General features: G+C 37.4%; 2 protein-coding genes across 11 annotated transcripts in view; one reads left to right on the forward strand and one right to left on the reverse strand.

Annotated features, from left to right (window-relative positions):
- The window catches only part of ARID4B (AT-rich interaction domain 4B), a 172500-nt gene that overhangs the window by 76234 nt on the left and 78373 nt on the right, over positions 1-17893 (reverse strand). For all 10 annotated transcript variants that reach the window (XM_055233939.2, XM_055233938.2, XM_055233936.2 and 7 more), the window contains exons 7-8: positions 11953-12044; positions 4811-4949 (exon numbers count right to left, since the gene is read on the reverse strand). In XM_055233939.2, coding sequence (XP_055089914.1) covers positions 4811-4949; positions 11953-12044 — 231 coding nt within the window. The remainder of the gene's footprint in view (positions 1-4810; positions 4950-11952; positions 12045-17893) is intronic.
- Positions 3749-4805, forward strand: LOC129458222 (large ribosomal subunit protein eL21-like). Its single transcript, XM_055233954.2, has one exon. It carries the CDS (start codon positions 3775-3777, stop codon positions 4255-4257), a length of 483 nt encoding a protein of 160 aa, XP_055089929.1. The 5' UTR covers positions 3749-3774; the 3' UTR covers positions 4258-4805.

The raw sequence follows: 17893 nt of genomic DNA on the forward strand, positions 1-17893 counted from the left end.
TCAACCTCCCAGGGTTCAATCGATCCTCCCACCTCAGTCTCCCAAGTAGCTGGGACTATAGGCACAGGCCACCAGACCCAGTTAACTGTTTTCTTATGATGTTACTAAAACACTTTGAATTTACTCGATTTATAAAAATAACTTAAAAATTAGAAACACAAATATTATTTGTGTGATTATATCAAGATTGGTCGATTTAGAACATAATTTTTCACTCCAGTTACCAAAAATTATCCATCACTGTCCAATGGATGTCAATTTTTGGAGGGGATAACATACATCAATAATTCTAAGAATTTAAAAACAACAGTGAAATGGCTGACTAAACAGATTACTAACCTTTCAATATTAAAAATCCTTAGATTTTTTATTTTCATCAAAGAAATTTTTTAGTGATTATGGTGTGAGAAGCTTAAATTAGTAACTCAAAACACTAATATTAAAAAATTTAATGTTCCTATTGAGAAAAAGACTTACAAAACAGTTGTATGTGTGTGTGTGTTTGAGATGGGGTCTTGCTCTGTCACCCAGGCTGGAGTGCTGTGGCGCAGTCTCAGCTCACTGCAACCTCCACTTCCCGTGTTCAAGCAATTCTCCTGCCTCAGCCTCCCAAGTAGCTGGGATTATAGGCGCCCACCACCATGCTCAGTTAATTTTTCTCTTTTAGTAAAGATAGGGTTTCATGATGTTCGCCAGGCTGGTCTTGAACTCCTGACCTCAAGTGATCTGCCCACCTCGTCCTCCCAAAGTGCTGGGATTACAGGCATGAGCCACCGCGCCTGGCCCACAGATATATATATTTCTTTTTTGAGATAAAGTCTTGCTCTGTCACCCAGGCTGGAATGCAGTGGCGTGAGCTCAGATCACTGCAGCCTCCGCCTCCCAGGTTCAAGAGATTCTCCTGCCTCAGCCTCCCGAGTAGCTGGGACTACAAGCACGCGCCACCACGCCCTGCAAATTTTTACATTTTTAGTAGAGAAGGGGTTTCACTATGTTGGCCAGGCTGGTCTTGAACTCCTGACCTCAGGTGATCCGCCTGCCTTGGCCTCCCAAAGTGCTGGGACTGAAGGTGTGAGCCACTGCAACTGGCCTTAAAACATACTTTCAAAAGAAACTCACAAAGACTCCTAGTGCTTTAGAAGGAAAGAAAGAATCGCATACACTGATGCTTTTTTTCAGCTTAATAATTAACCCAAAGTGTGGCAACTAACTTAACGCTGCTAATACTCAGTTTCCTTATCTCGAAATGGGGATAAATAATAATACCTATCTCATAATACGTGTTAGCAAGCTCCTTGTACATATAGGTATCCACTAAATGTTGGATACACGGGAAGGTACAAAGGTATTATAAAATATTTATATTTATTAAAACAAATAATTGTCCTCATTTTTCACTATCATTACAAGAGCTGACATTTACTGGATACTTAATTTGTGCCGAACACTGAACTAAGCAGTGGAGATAAAGAAATAAAACATGTTGACTAAAAATGGTAAATGGATATCACAAGTAGAAAATAGTAAAAACAAAGGTAGTTCTATTGTTTCTTTCTCATTTGAGACCATGGTTACCTAGTTTGGCACAAAAACCACAAATATACAAAAGAGTTTATGTATATTATGGACATAAGTTTTCATACAAATACATATAAACAAAGAATAGTGTTTTAATCCCATTTCTAAGTCTCTGCAATTGTTAGTCAATGAGCAGGAAAATGAGAGAATGAGAATAAAGAGTTGGCAGATTCTCAACCACAAATTGTAGAGAAAAGTTTATTAATCATCACCGGGTGTGGTGGCTCACACCTGTAATCCCAACACTTTGGGAGGCTGAGGCAGGCAGATCACCTGAGGTCAGGAGTTGGGGACCAGTCTGACCAACACGGAGAAACCCCACCTCTACTAAAAATACAAAATTAGCTGGGCATGGTGGCTTGTAATACCAGTTACTCGGGAGGCTGAGGCAGGAGGATCACTGGAACCTGGGAGGCGGAGTTGCAGTGAGCAGAGATCGCACCATTGCACTCTAGCCTGGGCAACAAGGGCGAAACTCCATCTCAAAAAAAAAAAAAACAAAAGTTTATTAATCATGAGAACAAAAAACCTCTACACCACTCACTAAATAAGTCTATCCTTGTTAAATATTTTGAACAGAACTTGGTATATGATAAATGCATACCTAACAAATATGTGTTAGTCTTGAGAACACACAAAAAAAAATTTTATTAAATGTCATTAACAGAAGGGAAAAAAGCATTAGAAGAGAATTTGGCTAATTATTTGTAGTAAGGGAGTGAGAATATACAAAACAGAGACAGAGAATAATTTTGACCCATTCTCTCTCTCGATATTTGAGAACAAACTAGTTGTCAAACATGAGGAGAATAGTACTTTCAAAGTGTCTTTTGTTTATCAGCAGATCTTCAGTTTATAGCTTATTAAATATGAAGTGAGGGGAGGACATATTTGTAAAAGATGTGGGCTGGGCTCAGTAGCCCCCACCTGTAATCCCAGCACTCTGGGAAGCCAAGGTGGGAGGGTCACTTGAATCCAGGAGTTCAAGACTAGCCTGGGCAGCATAGGGAGACCTTGTATTTACAAAGTATTTAAAAATTAGCCAGATGTGGTGGTCTGCACCTGTAGTGTGAGCTACTCAGGAGGTTGAGGTGGGAGAATTGTTGAGCCCAGGAGGTCAAGGCTACAGCGAGCCAGGATCGCACCACTGCACTCTAACCTGGGTAACGGAGTAAGCCTCTGTCTCCGGGGGAAAAAAAAAAAAAAAGTGGATCTCACTGTTTGATACAAATGACTCAATGGTCTTCAGATAGAATCATCATAGGACAATTCAGACACATCAAAATTTTAAAGAGTTCAAGATAATTCTTTTTTTTTTTTTTTGAGAAGGAGTCTTGCTCTGTCACCCACACTAGAGTGTAGTGGCGCGATCTTGGCTCACTGCAACCTCTGCCTCCTGGGTTCAAGCGATTCTCCTGCCTCAGCCTCCTGAGTAGCTGGGATTACAGGCATGTGCCACCACACCCAGCTAATTTTTTTGTATTTTTATAGAGACGGGTTTTTGCCCTGTTGGCCAGGCTGGTCTCGAACTCCTGACCTCAGGGGATCTGCCCACCTCAGCCTCCCAAAGTGCTAGGATTACAGGTGTTAGCCACCACACCCCAGCCAAGATAATTCTTAAGAGATACTGATTATTAACTTCAGACTCCTACTTGAAACTTAAAACCTTAAGTGATTTATCCAATTATACCCTGTCCAGAAAAAAATGCATTCTTATTGCCACAGAGTTAAATCTTCATTAAAGTATCATATATAGCTAATTATTAGTCGAACCTCTATTTGCTTTAAGAGCTACAAATTATTTTGTCTACCTAAAGATTACTTGAAAAGTGCCTAGTTATGTCCGTGAAAGATGTTAGTATATGTTCCCTTTGTAAAAGTCAAAGAAAATCGTCTATACATGGCCCTTTCAACTTGCTAAAGAAGCTAGTGGTTATAAAAAACAGAGATAAAAAGCTCAAAAGGCTTTCTGTCATCTCTCTTAGCAGTTTGAAATACAAGAACTTGGGACAATCATGAGGATACTCCTGATAATAAATCTTGAGTACCTCCTCAGAATCACAAAAGGCAACGTGAGAAAACAAGGGAAAAATGCAAAATATTCTACCTGGAATCTAAGGAATTGCAATCTTTTGGAGAGAAAAACATTAAAAAGTAGGTAGAATTGGAACCGCCATCTTCCAGTAATTCACCAAAATGACAAACACAAAGGGAAAGAGGAGAGGCACCCGATATATGTTCTCTAGGCCTTTTAGAAAACATGGAGTTGTTCCTTTGGCCACGTATATGCGAATCTATAAGAAAGGTGATATTGTAGACATCAAGGGTATGGGTACTGTTCAAAAAGGAATGCCCCACAAGTGTTACCATGGCAAAACTGGAAGAGTCTACAATGTTACCCAGCATGCTGTTGGCATTGTTGTAAACAAACAAGTTAAGGGCAAGATTCTTGCCAAGAGAATTAATGTGCGTATTGAGCACATTAAGCACTCTACGAGCCGAGATAGCTTCCTGAAACGCGTGAAGGAAAATGATCAGAAAAAGAAAGAAGCCAAAGAGAAAGGTACCTGGGTTCAACTAATGCGCCAGCCTGCTCCACCCAGAGAAGCACACTTTGTGAGAACCAATGGGAAGGAGCCTGAGCTGCTGGAACCTATTCCCTATGAATTCATGGCATAATAGGTGTTAAAAATAAATAAATAAATAAAGGACCTCCGGGCTGTAAAAAAAAAAAAAAAAAAAGGTAGGTAGAATTAAAAATCTACTGTAGAGAAAATTGAAGAGTGGGGTAATGTATAATTGCAGTCATGATTATATAGAGAGTACCTAAAAGGCAAGATTAAGATCAAGGATGGAAACACCCTGACTCACTATGCATGAGGAAAATGTCTAGTTACCCTTGTCAACCAAGAAAGATTCTGTTGTTCTTCTGCAATCTAGACCTACATGGACTTAGGAGCTTTAAAAGTTTGCATCATGAATTTCCTACCGAGAGAGAGAATTCAACTTCCACATAGCTAAACCTCTAAGATCATCAAGATTTTGCCTTTCCTGAATGACATCAAGAGTTCTTTGTATTCAAAGACAACGCTGAAAGTAAGCTTAGTGTGAACTAAATAATGCTAAAAACATCTCCTCATTTTGTATCTATGAAAAACATTAGTAAGAAAATTGTTTTCTTCATAAACTTACATAGTTTGAAATTAAACTCTTTTATACTGAAGCTACTCACCAATGCAGGAAACCACAGTGCTTTCTTTTTATCCAAACTAATGTAATCTACACATACAACTTTGCCTAGTAGCTCATCAATCTGTTTCCTATCATCCTCATCTTCATCACTGGAGGATGATGAAGACTCTTCCTCTGGTCTAGGGAGAGAAAAAAATAAAATATTTCCATTTATCCTCACAAAGAATAAGCATGCCAATGATGAATATAGGTATCCCCAAACTCTTATTACATTTCCTAAGACCTGCAAAATGGCTAATTTAAATCTTAAATCATTTTCTAAATTTCTAAAAAATAACAGCAAGAGTTTATCATGAGAGGAAAGCACATCATTTTCCTAACAATATTTCTAGTTTATTTAGTGCTACTGTAAAAAATTGAGGAGGAAGATCAGGACAAATAACTGGTTCCCAAATCCTCAAAAAGGTGAAGGCCCCATATTAAACATCCCCGTATTACACTAAAATATACACAATCCCAATCTCAAATTAAAGGAATTCTGGAGACAGTAATTCTATATCTCCAGTACAAAGTTAATTTTAAAAGGTAGGAGAGCAGACCTTTATTAACTGAGGTTAGGTTGGGAAGAGGAGGCAATCTGAAAAGAGATCACCACTGCTATCCATAACGACAAATACACACGAATTAGGTATTCATAAAATGTCCAATAAGCCTCTTCTGTATGATGTTAAAAACTCTCAAAATTAAAAGAAAAACAGAAAATCCTTTCAGTAACATTAAATATTGGACTAGTAAGTTAGAAAGATAACTGTCAGAAGAAAAAGGAAGCATCTGAAACCATCAACTTGATGTTTGAGGAAAGTGTAGTAAAAAGGAACACAAAACAAAAAGCTATTCCAATTTGAATCTGATTCTAATAAAGAATCAGCACCAAAGAAAATGCCCAGAATGAGTAAAGACTAGGAAAATATTTGATGAACAACAACATATGTCCTTTTTAGAATGGCTATTATTGAATACCTCCAAAGATAAAAGTGTTTTTCAGATAGTTTGCAACGATCAGTTTCACTGACCAAAAAAGGAAAACTGACAGATTAAACTACTAAAAAACTTTAAACATGATTTACCTATTTAGTATACTATCTAGTATACTGTGAATTTGTCTTTGATGCCTTTCCAAAAGTATGACAAAGTAACCGTCATGCCTTTATATTTATATATTCCAATATAAATGTAAACAAAGTGAAAACTATTTTTTTCTTTTTTGAGACAGAGTCTAGCTCTGTCGCCAGGCTGGAGGGCAGTGGCACCACCTTGGCTCTGGGTTCAAGCAATTCTCCTGCCTCAGCCTCCTGAGTAGCTGGGATTACAGGTGCCTGCCACCACGCCTGGCTAATTTTTGTATTTTTGGTAGAGAAGGGGTTTCACCATGTTAGCCAGGATAGTCTCGATTTCCTGACCTCGTGATCTGCCCACCTCGCCCCCTAAAGTGCTGGGATTATAGGCGTGAGCTACCCCACCTGGCCAAAAAAGTAAAAACTATTATAATAATATTAAGCTTTTTAAAGTGACATGGGGAATACCACCCCCTTGGTTTCGATGATCAGTCAAATAACTTAAAAATTGTTCCCTGGCAGAAACAAAGCAAATCTTCAAAGCTTGCTATTGAATAGAAGTATTGTACTTTGGCTGGGAGTATTGTACTCCCAGCACTTTGGGAGGCTGAGGTGGATGGATCACCTGAGGCCAGGAGTTCGAGACCAGCCTGGCCAAAATGGTGAAACCTCGTCTCTACTAAAAATACAAAAATTACCCAGGCATGGTGGCGGGTGCCTGTAACCCCAGCTACTCTGGAGGCTGAGGCAGGAGAATTGCCTGAACCCGGGAGGGGGAGGTTGCGGTGAGCCGATATCGCGCCACTGCACTCTAGCCTGGGCGACAGAGTAAGACTCCGTCTCAAAAAAAAAAAAGATGTATTGTACTTCAATGGCACTTAAAGAAGTTCAATCTCTACTTAGAAAGTAGGTAACAACAGGAAAACTCAACTACCTTTATATTAGTGGAGCATAAGACCCTACACATAGACACACAGCTTGGGACAGTAATGACAGTCCTCACAAGTCTGATTTCTACTTGATTTAGAAGAGCTTAAGAGGAGTGACTTTTTTTTTTACTTTCTAATGACTACAGGATACAACCAAGCTTAAAATCATAATTACTGCTTTCTCAAAGTAGTCACAGAAGACTCATTCAGCTAGGGGTTTATGAACACTCTATTATCAGTAGCAGCTAGAAAGCTACAATGTCAGAGATAACATATATCAAAATCTGTACAACATAGAGAAAACTGAGCTTTATTTGACTAACAAAGTTATCTGCATCATTGTAAAAATTGTAACTTTTCTTAAGACTTAACAAGTGTTAAGACTTCAGATTTCACAGTATATAAAAAAAAACACTTTTGTTCAGCTAGCTAAAACGTCTATCCACCTTACATACAAAATTGCAAGGTTCCTGTCTAAAATCATTCACATTTTTAGACTAGATGCCCCTTCCCCCTCACCTACTCAAGACTTTATTCCACCTTATTCAAATTTATAATCCCTGCCCATCTACCTCTTTTCATCTTGCTCTTCATTTCCACAGCATTCACTTTTATCATACTACATAATTTACTTATTTCTTATGTTTATTCTTTTTTTCCACACCAAGTATGTGAATCCAATGTTTAATTCACTATCTCCTCCCCTGAGAGAATGTAAGCTCTCAAGTTGAAGATTTTTTAAGTAATTTTTTTGTGTATTGATATATCTCAAGAACCTGAACAATGCTTGGCACAGTATAGATGCTCAATAAATACTTGTTCATAAAATAAAAAAGATGCATTTTTTTATTATGGTATTTCTGATTTTTATTCTAAAATCACAAAATGTATACATCAGTGTAAACCATACTATTACACATGAAGCTCCTTAACTTTTCCTTTTAGAGGAGCTTAGCCAGAAAACTGTTTACACAAGACAGGTACTCAATAAACTAATGAACTAAAATTAATGAGCATCCAAAATATTTTACAGGAGCAAAGACAGAGCAAGCAGAGAGCCTGCTTGATTTTTATTCATTTCTGACATTGTTTTTTTTTTTTTTTTTTTTTTTTTTGAGACGGAGTCTCACTCTTTCACCCAGGCTGGAGTGCAGTGGCGCGATCTCGGCTCACTGCAGGCTCCGCCCCCCGGGGTTCACGCCATTCTCCTGCCTCAGCCTCCCTTGTAGCTGGGACTACAGGCGCCTGCCACCTCGCCCGGCTAATTTTTTGTATTTGTAGTAGAGACGGGGTTTCACCCTGTTAGCCAAGATGGTCTCGATCTCCTGACCTCGTGATCCGCCCGCCTCGGCCTCCCAAAGTGCTGGGACTACAGGCGTGAGCCACTGCGCCCGGCCTTCATTTCTGACATTGTTATTTCTTTGGTGACAAGGTATTTGTAGAGCCACAACAAAATAATGCACTGTCTCTATGAAATAAAATCTGATGATGTCACTAGAAAGAAAGCTAATTACATGGAAATTTTTACCATAACACTCTAACAGCCAATCACTTAAAGCTGATCACACTTCACTATTAACTCTAATTAGTTGTAAATCAAGAAAGACAAACTTTAGACAAGATATGGGCCAAGGAATACCAAATAATGATACAAATTGAGCTAGAAACAAGAGGCTCAACCTTTGACATGCAATTCTGATTATTTTTTATTTTAGGCAAATCAGTTTACTCAGTTTCAAACTTTGTAAATTGAAATGTTCTATTAGTATCTGGAAGACTGACAACGTATATACCTTCTTAGAAACACACAGAACCTATGTACGCTTAACTATAAAAGGGTTTTAATTTTTTTCTCAATTTTTATCAAGGAGGAAATGAATCAAATTCTCATATTAAAATGAAGTGGCAAAATAAAAAGAGCTTCTGGAATTAGTGATGATAGTTGCACAATTTTATGAATATACTAAAAACCACTAAACTGTACACTTTAAAAGGGTGAATTATTGGATACAAATCTATAGATTAAAATATATGAGTAAATTTTATGATATGTGAATTATAAACTAATTTAAAAATGTGTTCAGATCTGCAGGCCTGTATTTAAATAGCAAGTATAAACGAGGTATTGGGTAAATCTTAGCACTGTTACTGAGTAAAATCTATACTCATAAATAATCCCTTGTTAACAAGATTCATTGTAAACCTTACGCTTCATCTTTTTTCTGAAGGGGAAAAAAATAACAACAAATAGACTGCTTTCCTATTGTAGCAGTTGGCACATAAACTTTTGCCAGATTATCGGAAAACAACTTCAAGAGGAGAGGAACAAACAAGTATTTCCATAATTTCAGGTATGCTATTCTTCTGGATGACTTAACACAACTGCTGCAAACAATGGGTAAATTATAAGGAGAAAATTCAATCCAGTAACACATCGATTAAAAGAATCAATAACTTGCTTTAAAAAAAATTTAGCTAGAGGATGATAATCATTAAAAAAAGAAAATACTTGAACTTACTAGGATTAAAGGTAGAATATACTGAAACTCCATTTAATGGAAGATGTTAAAAGTAATCAATTTTGGAATAACTAGGGGTAGATTAACTGATACGTGGAATAACAGCTGCTAAAAGAAAACAAATTTGGTGATACATCACTCCAGCAACGAAGTCCTGGGAATCCTAAGAAGAGATAACTTTATATATCTTTGTACAAAAATACATTTTAAATGGCAACCTGAGACCACAGCAAGGACTTTTTTCAATGGAGTAATGGAAGAGGAAATGGTCAGATGAATGCCCTTAAGATCCAGGTTTAAGACTTTGTTACAGAAAATCACTCTGAAGAAAGGGGAGAAAGAACTTTGAGGAAATGTAATTAAGGAGATGGGCATTTCAAACTGTAGTACTTGCCTGTAATGCTTACACACCAAGGCTTAAAACGCCAAGCAAGAGTAACATTGTCAGGTTCCTTGGCAGTGAGAATGACCAACCATGGTAGAGAGGGGGAAGGAAGAGCAAGCAAAACAAGATTACAGATGGAGCAGGTCTTCATTCCTACACTAGTAATTCTCAACCTTTTGTCTGCATTCATACTTTACACATGTACAACACAATCTCAACAGCAAATCTCTCATTACACATAGAGATTCTCAACAGGAAAATCACTAACTTAGAATGTTTGCTGGAGTCTTTAGAAGGCAAAGATCAACTTATTCAGCAACCAATGCATGCTTTATTCTCATATTCACAAAACGGACACCTCAACTGAGAAACATCTAACAGCTGGGGAACGACAGAAGAGGAAATAAAAAATAACTGACTTTTTAACAGATCATAATTTTTGGTCATATTTGCAGGTCAATATTATGTGATATTGCACAATAAATTCATTTTTTTTTTCTTTTAAAGGAGTTATTTATTCAATAAAAAATAATTCTATATTTCTTTTTTTTTTTTTTTTTATACTTTAGGGTTTTAGGGTACATGTGCACAATGTGCAGGTTTGTTACATATGTATCCATGTGCCATGTTGATTTCCTGCACCCATTAACTTGTCATTTAGCATTAGGTGTATCTCCTAATGCTGTCCCTCCCCCCTCCCCCCACCCCACAACAGTCCCCGGAGCGTGATGTTCCCCTTCCTGTGTCCATGAGTTCTCATTGTTCAATTCCCACCTATGAGTGAGAACATGCGGTGTTTGGTTTTTTGTCCTTGCGATAGTTTACTGAGAATGATGTTTTCCAGTTTCATCCATGTCCCTACAAAGGACGCGAACTCATCATTTTTTATGGCTGCATAGTATTCCATGGTGTATATGTGCCACATTTTCTTAATCCAGTCTATCGTTGTTGGACATTTGGGTTGGTTCCAACTCTTTGCTATTGTGAATAGTGCCGCAATAAACATACGTGTGCATGTGTCTTTATAGCAGCATGATTTATAGTCCTTTGGGTATATACCCAGTAATGGGATGGCTGGGTCAAATGGTATTTCTAGTTCTAGATCCCTGAGGAATTGCCACACTGACTTCTGCAATGGTTGAACTAGTTTACAGTCCCACCAACAGTGTAAAAGTGTTCCTATTTCTCCACATCCTCTCCAGCACCTGTTGTTTCCTGATTTTTTAATAATAAATTCATTTTTAAACTTATTTTTCCACTTTAGGATGATGTGTATAAAATCGTAAAAATATGTCTAAATACTAGATGCAATCTTTTCAAAATTAAAAAAACTTATTGACAAATAAGAGACTATTTTTCCTATAATATATATAAAAACGTAGAAATTTTTTAAAGTTCAAATAATTCAGCAAGAACCAGTCCTAATTGTCAGACATAAACACCAGGAAGCAGAATTTTTATATATACATGTAAACACATTTTCATATATAAATGAAATTGTTACATACTGGTATTTCATCATGAAATTTTTCATGTCAGTATATGATGTTGATTATCTAGTACTTACATAACATTTACTCCATAAACACTTTAAGGATATGAATTCACTTAATTTTCACAACAACACTAAGAGATAGGCAATATTATTATCCCAATTTTATAGATAAGTGAGGTAGAAAAGATTAAGTAAACATCCCAAGATCACACAGCAAGGAAGTGGCAGAGCCAGGATTCAAACCCAGACCAACTGGCTCCACAGTTCATACTATGCCAGAGAATTGGGTTTACAGGGGAGAGAAACATGTCTGGTTTCAAGGAAAGTGTGGGGAAACACAAAATGGTTCACATAAAGGTTTAAGCATTTTTGTTGAGAATTAAGGCATGGACAAGACAGCGGGAAGGGAGGCATGGAGACCAAAAATAATAGCATGAATAAAAGCATGATATTAGAAAACAAGCGATATATTCAGGAATTATTGACTGGTTTCATTTTGACTACAGCATCAAGATAACATGCAGGGAGAAATTGAAGGCAGATACAGCTGTTAAGTAAGGTTGGCTGAGCATGGAAAACCTCAATCACCCATGCTGAGGAGTCTGAAATTACTATTAGATCTGAAATTACTATTAGATCTGGTTAGCATTTTGCAAATTACAATTTTAAAATAACTATAAACAATACTAGAAGGAGAAATGAATTCAGGTTCAACTAACAGTCATGAAAATGGACTTACATATGATTAGATCTTCTTCCTCTATTTGTTTTCTTTCCTATGACTGGAGTGCCAAAATGCTCAGGGTTGGTGAGTGGGAGCTGGTCTAATGTCTGTGGGTAAGAACATAAACCCATCAAAAAATTAACACTTTGCAAGTGCCTTCTTTGTTTTAAACCAAATCAATTTAAGAATATGCTCAGATTTTGAGATTAAACTCTCCCCGCAGGGAAGCTAAAACACAACTTTCCTGAAGATAGAAAATTCTAGTTTCAAAGATATTAGAATAAAGATGAATGAGCTCATTACTGGAAAAAAGAAGTGAAAATAAATTTGGCTGCTCTCTCTAGATGATTCATTACCTACGTGAAGGTTGATAGGCATCTAAGAATGATTAAAATACAAAACAAACACAGCTCAGTGGAAAGACAGATGTGAGAATTAAGAAATCTATTTGTAAGGTTAGGGCCAACTGCAGCTCCAATATTAATTTGTACATGGGGAATCATAATCCATAAAATAAAATTATTAATAAGTAAAGAAACAAAATTAATTATGATGATAAAGCATCGATCGCATGAACAAAAAGCCTCAGAGTAAGTTATATTACTATTCTGCAAACATTTTCGGCAATAAACCTTTTTTAATAAAATGCAACATTAATGTTATTTAATTTTTTTAATTACATTTAATTTCTACATTTGATTTTTTTCCTTTCCTACGTTTTCTTAAGATTTTCCCCAGTTTCTATTCCTTTCCTAAGAAGAATCTTTCCTGTTATAAATAATTTCACAAACATCAGAGCAACTAGAGATTCCCAAGAAAACTGCCCAGATGAAAATAAAAGTGAGGAACTATTTAAGACAAAGAGGCTTCTTAAAGTTACAAACCAGGGTGGTGTACAAGAGTATCCATCAACTTAGAATTAAAGAGCAGGCATCTAAACTAACTAATGTAATATGTAAAAAGAAATATTATACAACATTTTAAAAATTGAGACAATTTTGTTATAACTACAATGAACTAAACTGTGAAAAGATGAACCATATTAACACTCTTTTTTACATAATTCATTAGAATATATGTAAATGTGTTTAAGGTACATAGATGTATGTATCTAACAACGAACAATATGATCAAGAAAAAAGGTACTAGCCATAAAGGATTAACTAAAGATTGACTCCTTCAAAAGACTGACAAAAATCATAGCTTTCATAACTCTCGTAGGGCAAAAAATCTAATCTTTCAAATTTAGTCTGTACAGAACCTAACCCTGTCCTAATGAACCTTAAATTAGGCATTTAAAAAATATTATTTGGGCTAGGCGCAGTGACTTACGCCTATAATCCCAGCACTTTGGGAGGCCAAGGCAGGTGGAACACCTGAGATCGGGAGTTGGAGACTAGCCTGACCAACACAGAGAAACCTCGTCTCTACTAAAAATACAAAATTAGCCTGGCCTGGTGGCGAGTGCCTGTAATCCCAGCTACTCGGGAGGCTGAGGCAGGAGAATTGCTTGAACCTGGGAGGCAGAGGTTGCGGTGAGCCAAGATTGCGCCATTGCACTCCAGCCTGGGCAACAAGAGTGAAATTCCATCTCAAAAAATAAAAATAAAAATTATTTGGAGGCAAAAGCTGTCCTAAACTCAATATATACCAAACAGAAACTCTTTTTATTGAGACATAGTGTCACCCTATCATTCAGGCAGTGGCGTGATCATTGCTCACTGCAACCTCAACCTCCTGGGCTCAAGCGATCCTCCAACCTCAGCCTCCCAAGTAGCCACGACCACAGGCATGCACTACCACACCCAGCTAACTTTTGTATTTTTTTGTAGAGATGGGGTTTTGCCATGTTGTCCAGGCTGGTCTCGAACTCCCGGGCTCAAGCCATCTGCCCAACTCTGCCTCCCAAACTGCTGGGATTACAGGCATGAGCCACAACACCCACCCAGAAAATGTAGATGTTGCCTGTCATTAACTCCTATGGTGAAAATTTCTATGTAATCTGAAATATTATTTTGGTAATACTGTATCACTATAGAGTATTACTAAATGACTTTATTTGGTAAACAGGGAAAATAAATTAATCTGCATTCACCTTCTGCCAAGCAAACAGATGAATTAAATGTATGCTCTCCCCACAAAAAATTAAGGTTGCTCTCTTTAAAGCAGAAAAATAAAAGAGAGAGAGAGATTTATATTACACAGTGTGATTTCTATTTTAAGTATCTGTTAGTCATTTCACTTGCTACAGGAAAGAAAATTTCTAAAGAGTTGTTTAAGAATCATACATAGTAATTTTCAAATAAGAGACCACAGTCTCTCTCTAGTACATAAGAAGAAGAAACGTAAGAAGCAGTATCTCTGTCCCTACCTCAATGTCCAGGAAAGTAGGGGCATGTTTGTTTCAAGAGACTAAAAAGACCTGGGGTGAGGGTAGAATTTGTCCCATCTTATACCTAAAGAGCAAAAACCAGAGGCTCCTGAAAGCTGTATTAAAGGCACATAGAAAACTCCATAGGCCTAGAGGGAAAACGTCTATGGCCCTGTTACCTAAAATGGGCTGCAGAAAATATGGAACTGGGATTTTACCTAAACTTCTCTAGAGTTTTCAACTGCACATAGTAAATACTAAGAAAGAATACCAGATAATTGGCTGGGCACAGTGGCTCACGCCTGTAATCCCAGCACTTTGGGAGGTCAAGGTGGGCGGATCACTTGAGGCTAGGAGTTCAAGACCAGCCTGGCCAACATGGCAAAACCCCATCTCTACTAAAAATACAAAAATTAGTCGGGCGTGGTGTTGCACACCCATAGTCCCAGATACTCAAGAGGCTGAGGCATGAGAATCGCTTGAACCTGGGAGGTGGAGGTTACAGTAAGCCAAGATCATGCCACTGTACTCCAGTGTGGGTGACAGAGCAAGACTCTGTCTTAAATAAATAAATAAATAAATAAATAAATAAATAAATAAACAAATAATACCAGATGATGAATCTACTTTGTATAATACTCAAAGTATGAATGGTCTTTAGAAATACCTAAACTGTCCTACAGATGTTAGGTGGCAGGTAACATACTCACTAAGCTGCTTATGGCTAAAACCAGTGGCTTCAATGTTGGAATTTAAACTGACTGAGGCTGGGCGTGGTGGCTCAAGCCTGTAATCTCAGCACTTTGGGGGGCCAAGGTGGGCGGATCATGAGGTCAGGAGATCGAGACCACCCTGGCTAACACGGTAAAACTCCGTCTCTACTAAAAAATATTTAAAAATTAGCTGGGCGTGGCCGGGTGTGGTGGCTCACACCTGAAATCCCAGCACTTTGGGAGGCTGAGGCGGGCAGATCACGAGGTCAAGAGATCGAGGCCAGCCTGGCCAATATGGTGAAACCCCGTCTCTACTAAAAATACAAAAATTAGCTGGGCGTGGTGGCACACGCCTGTAGTCTCAGCTACTCAGGAGGCTGAGGCAGGAGAATCACTTGAACACGGGAGGCAGAGGTTGCAGTGAGCCGAGATCATGCCACTGCAGTCCAGCCTGGCGACAGAGAGAGACTCCATGTCAAAAAAAAAAAAAAAAGAAAAAAATTAGCCGGGCGTGGGGGCAGGTGCCTGTAGTTCCAGCTACTCGGGAGGCTGAGGTACGAGAATGGCATGAACCCGGGAGGCAGAGCTTGCAGTGAGCCAAAATCGCACCACTGCACTCCAGCCTAGGCGACAGAGCAAGACACCATCTCAAAAAATAATAATAACAAAATAAAATAAAATAAAAAAATAAACTGAAGTGCAAATGTGATCTCTTTCCATGAAAATCCTGAATTTCAGTGTTTATGAAATGGGATTAATTTCAGTAGTTTATTAAATGGGATTAGTGACCCAAAATACTGCCCGTATGAAGCGGCTTTCCTCTTAAAGGACAATGTTATGGACTACTACTACTACTAATACTCTGAATGGTCTTTCAAAAACATTAAAACTTTTAAAACAATATGAAAAATATCAAATAAAGAGAAAACATACAGATGGTAGATTAAATTCCCCTATTGGGTACACTCTGGACCACATCTTCACAGGGCTTAATACACTCAAATTTTAAAATACGTTTGATTGTTTGATTAATGCTTTTTCTCCTCCAACAGAGAGTAGGTATCCAAGGATAAGTTCCATGTTTACATGGCTTGGCTTAACATTTGTCCTGGTACCTAGCACTACACAGCTCCTGGCACATCAGAAGGGAATTAAAGAATCACACACCAGTATTCTAATTTCCTTCTAGCAAAACATAAATTAAAAGTACACAACTGCACAGACACACTAAAACTGAACCTCCTTGAAGATATGAAGAAGGATGATACATAGCCACTTGTTCATGTTACCTTCAGCATTTAACTTACAACTGTCTTATGAACCATTCCAACTGAAAATTCTCCTGGTTAAAAAAAATAATATTTTGGCTGTTTCTCTAGACTAAAAAAATAAAATGCAGACCTTCACTTAACAGGAGAAAAACCATGTCTTCAAGTCCTCATACTCACTGACTGTACGGAAATGAAATTAAAATAATTCCACAAACTCAGGGAGAATTCTGTACTTTATCGCTATACTTGCCCCAAAGCTGTCTGTATTTATTGTATGTAAACCTTCAGTTTATTCCACACATAAATATGTGGAAAATTGAAGGCTTTTGTGTAGAAATTGCTAGGAAAAGGGGGGGGTCTATCAAGTGAGGAAAGAAAGGATATTCCCCTAAAACAGCTTAAAATCTTACAGCAAAAATGAGAAAAGTTTAAAAAAAAATAAAGACCCTAAAACAAGAATAAGCAAGAGAAGTGCAAAAGGGCCAAAGGATAAAGAGATCCTATTTGGGTAGAGAGCTCATGAAAGACGTCATAGAGGAGGAAGCATTTATAATGGCCTTCAACATAAGTGAGATTCCAAGAAGAGGAAAGGAGTCAATAAAGAAAGTATGGACCATAGTCTGAAGATACCAAGCAGTCTAATAAGGCGGAAGTACAGGGAAGTGGTTGAATATGAGAGACTAAAGGGATAGGCTGGAATTATAATACAGAGAACCTGTCCCACATTCTAAATTTAAGTGGGAATTCAATCATTAAGCAAAAATTTTTCAAAACAAAAACATAAAGTCTAATAGATTAATAAGTAGTATTAAAATATCCCCAAAGAAACACTATTCAAAATAGTGAGTAGAAAAAAGAAATAGCTCGGCCACACTGTGTATCAGTGAGTATCTGTAGACTGGATTAGAGCACATAACACCATTTACAGCAACGTCTATCTTTTAAATTCTGAATTGCAAGCGAGTTAAGTTACAAAACTTTGTGAACCCTCTGTTCTTAGTAACATCTTTCAATTTAAGGATATGGCTTTGGTGCTAGAAAGTGCTGGTTAGAAAACCAGCTCTAGCTATCCATTTCCTAATCTGAAAGTTGGGGATAATAATAGTAACTACCTCATAATGTTGCAAATACAATAATGTATGTAAAGCACTTAGTAAAGTCCCTGGCAATTATAAGCACCTCATCTATTCATCCAACTAACACTTATGAAGTTCATACTCTGTGTCAGGCACTGTTACAGCAACTAGGAACAAAGCCACGAAGAAGATATACAAAGTCTCTGCCCCTGTGACACATTCTAGTGAGGAAGGTACACAATAAATAATTATGTACTCATTATTTTGATGTTAGGGAATAAGACCTAAACAATCTAAATGGATGATAAGGAATGGAAGGGACAATTTTAGGAAGGGCAGTCAGGCAAGAGGAGAGGGTATAATAATATCAGCTAATAGCAGTAGCAGTAGTTAAAGACTGTTGTATCTACACATCCTTTAACTACGACAAGGATCAAGTAGATTACAAATCAGAAATCTGTTTTCTATTTATTTATAAATTTTAAGTCTATTTAAAAACTGCCTAAAGATAATAATTAAAGCCCA

Source organism: Symphalangus syndactylus, chromosome 19 (assembly GCF_028878055.3).
Source record: "Symphalangus syndactylus isolate Jambi chromosome 19, NHGRI_mSymSyn1-v2.1_pri, whole genome shotgun sequence".
Taxonomy (NCBI): Eukaryota; Metazoa; Chordata; class Mammalia; order Primates; family Hylobatidae; genus Symphalangus; species Symphalangus syndactylus.

What these genes read in the sequence shown, in the direction of transcription:
- LOC129458222 (XM_055233954.2), top strand. Translation starts at nt 3,775, where the DNA reads ATGACAAACACAAAGGGAAAGAGGAGAGGCACCCGATATATGTTCTCT.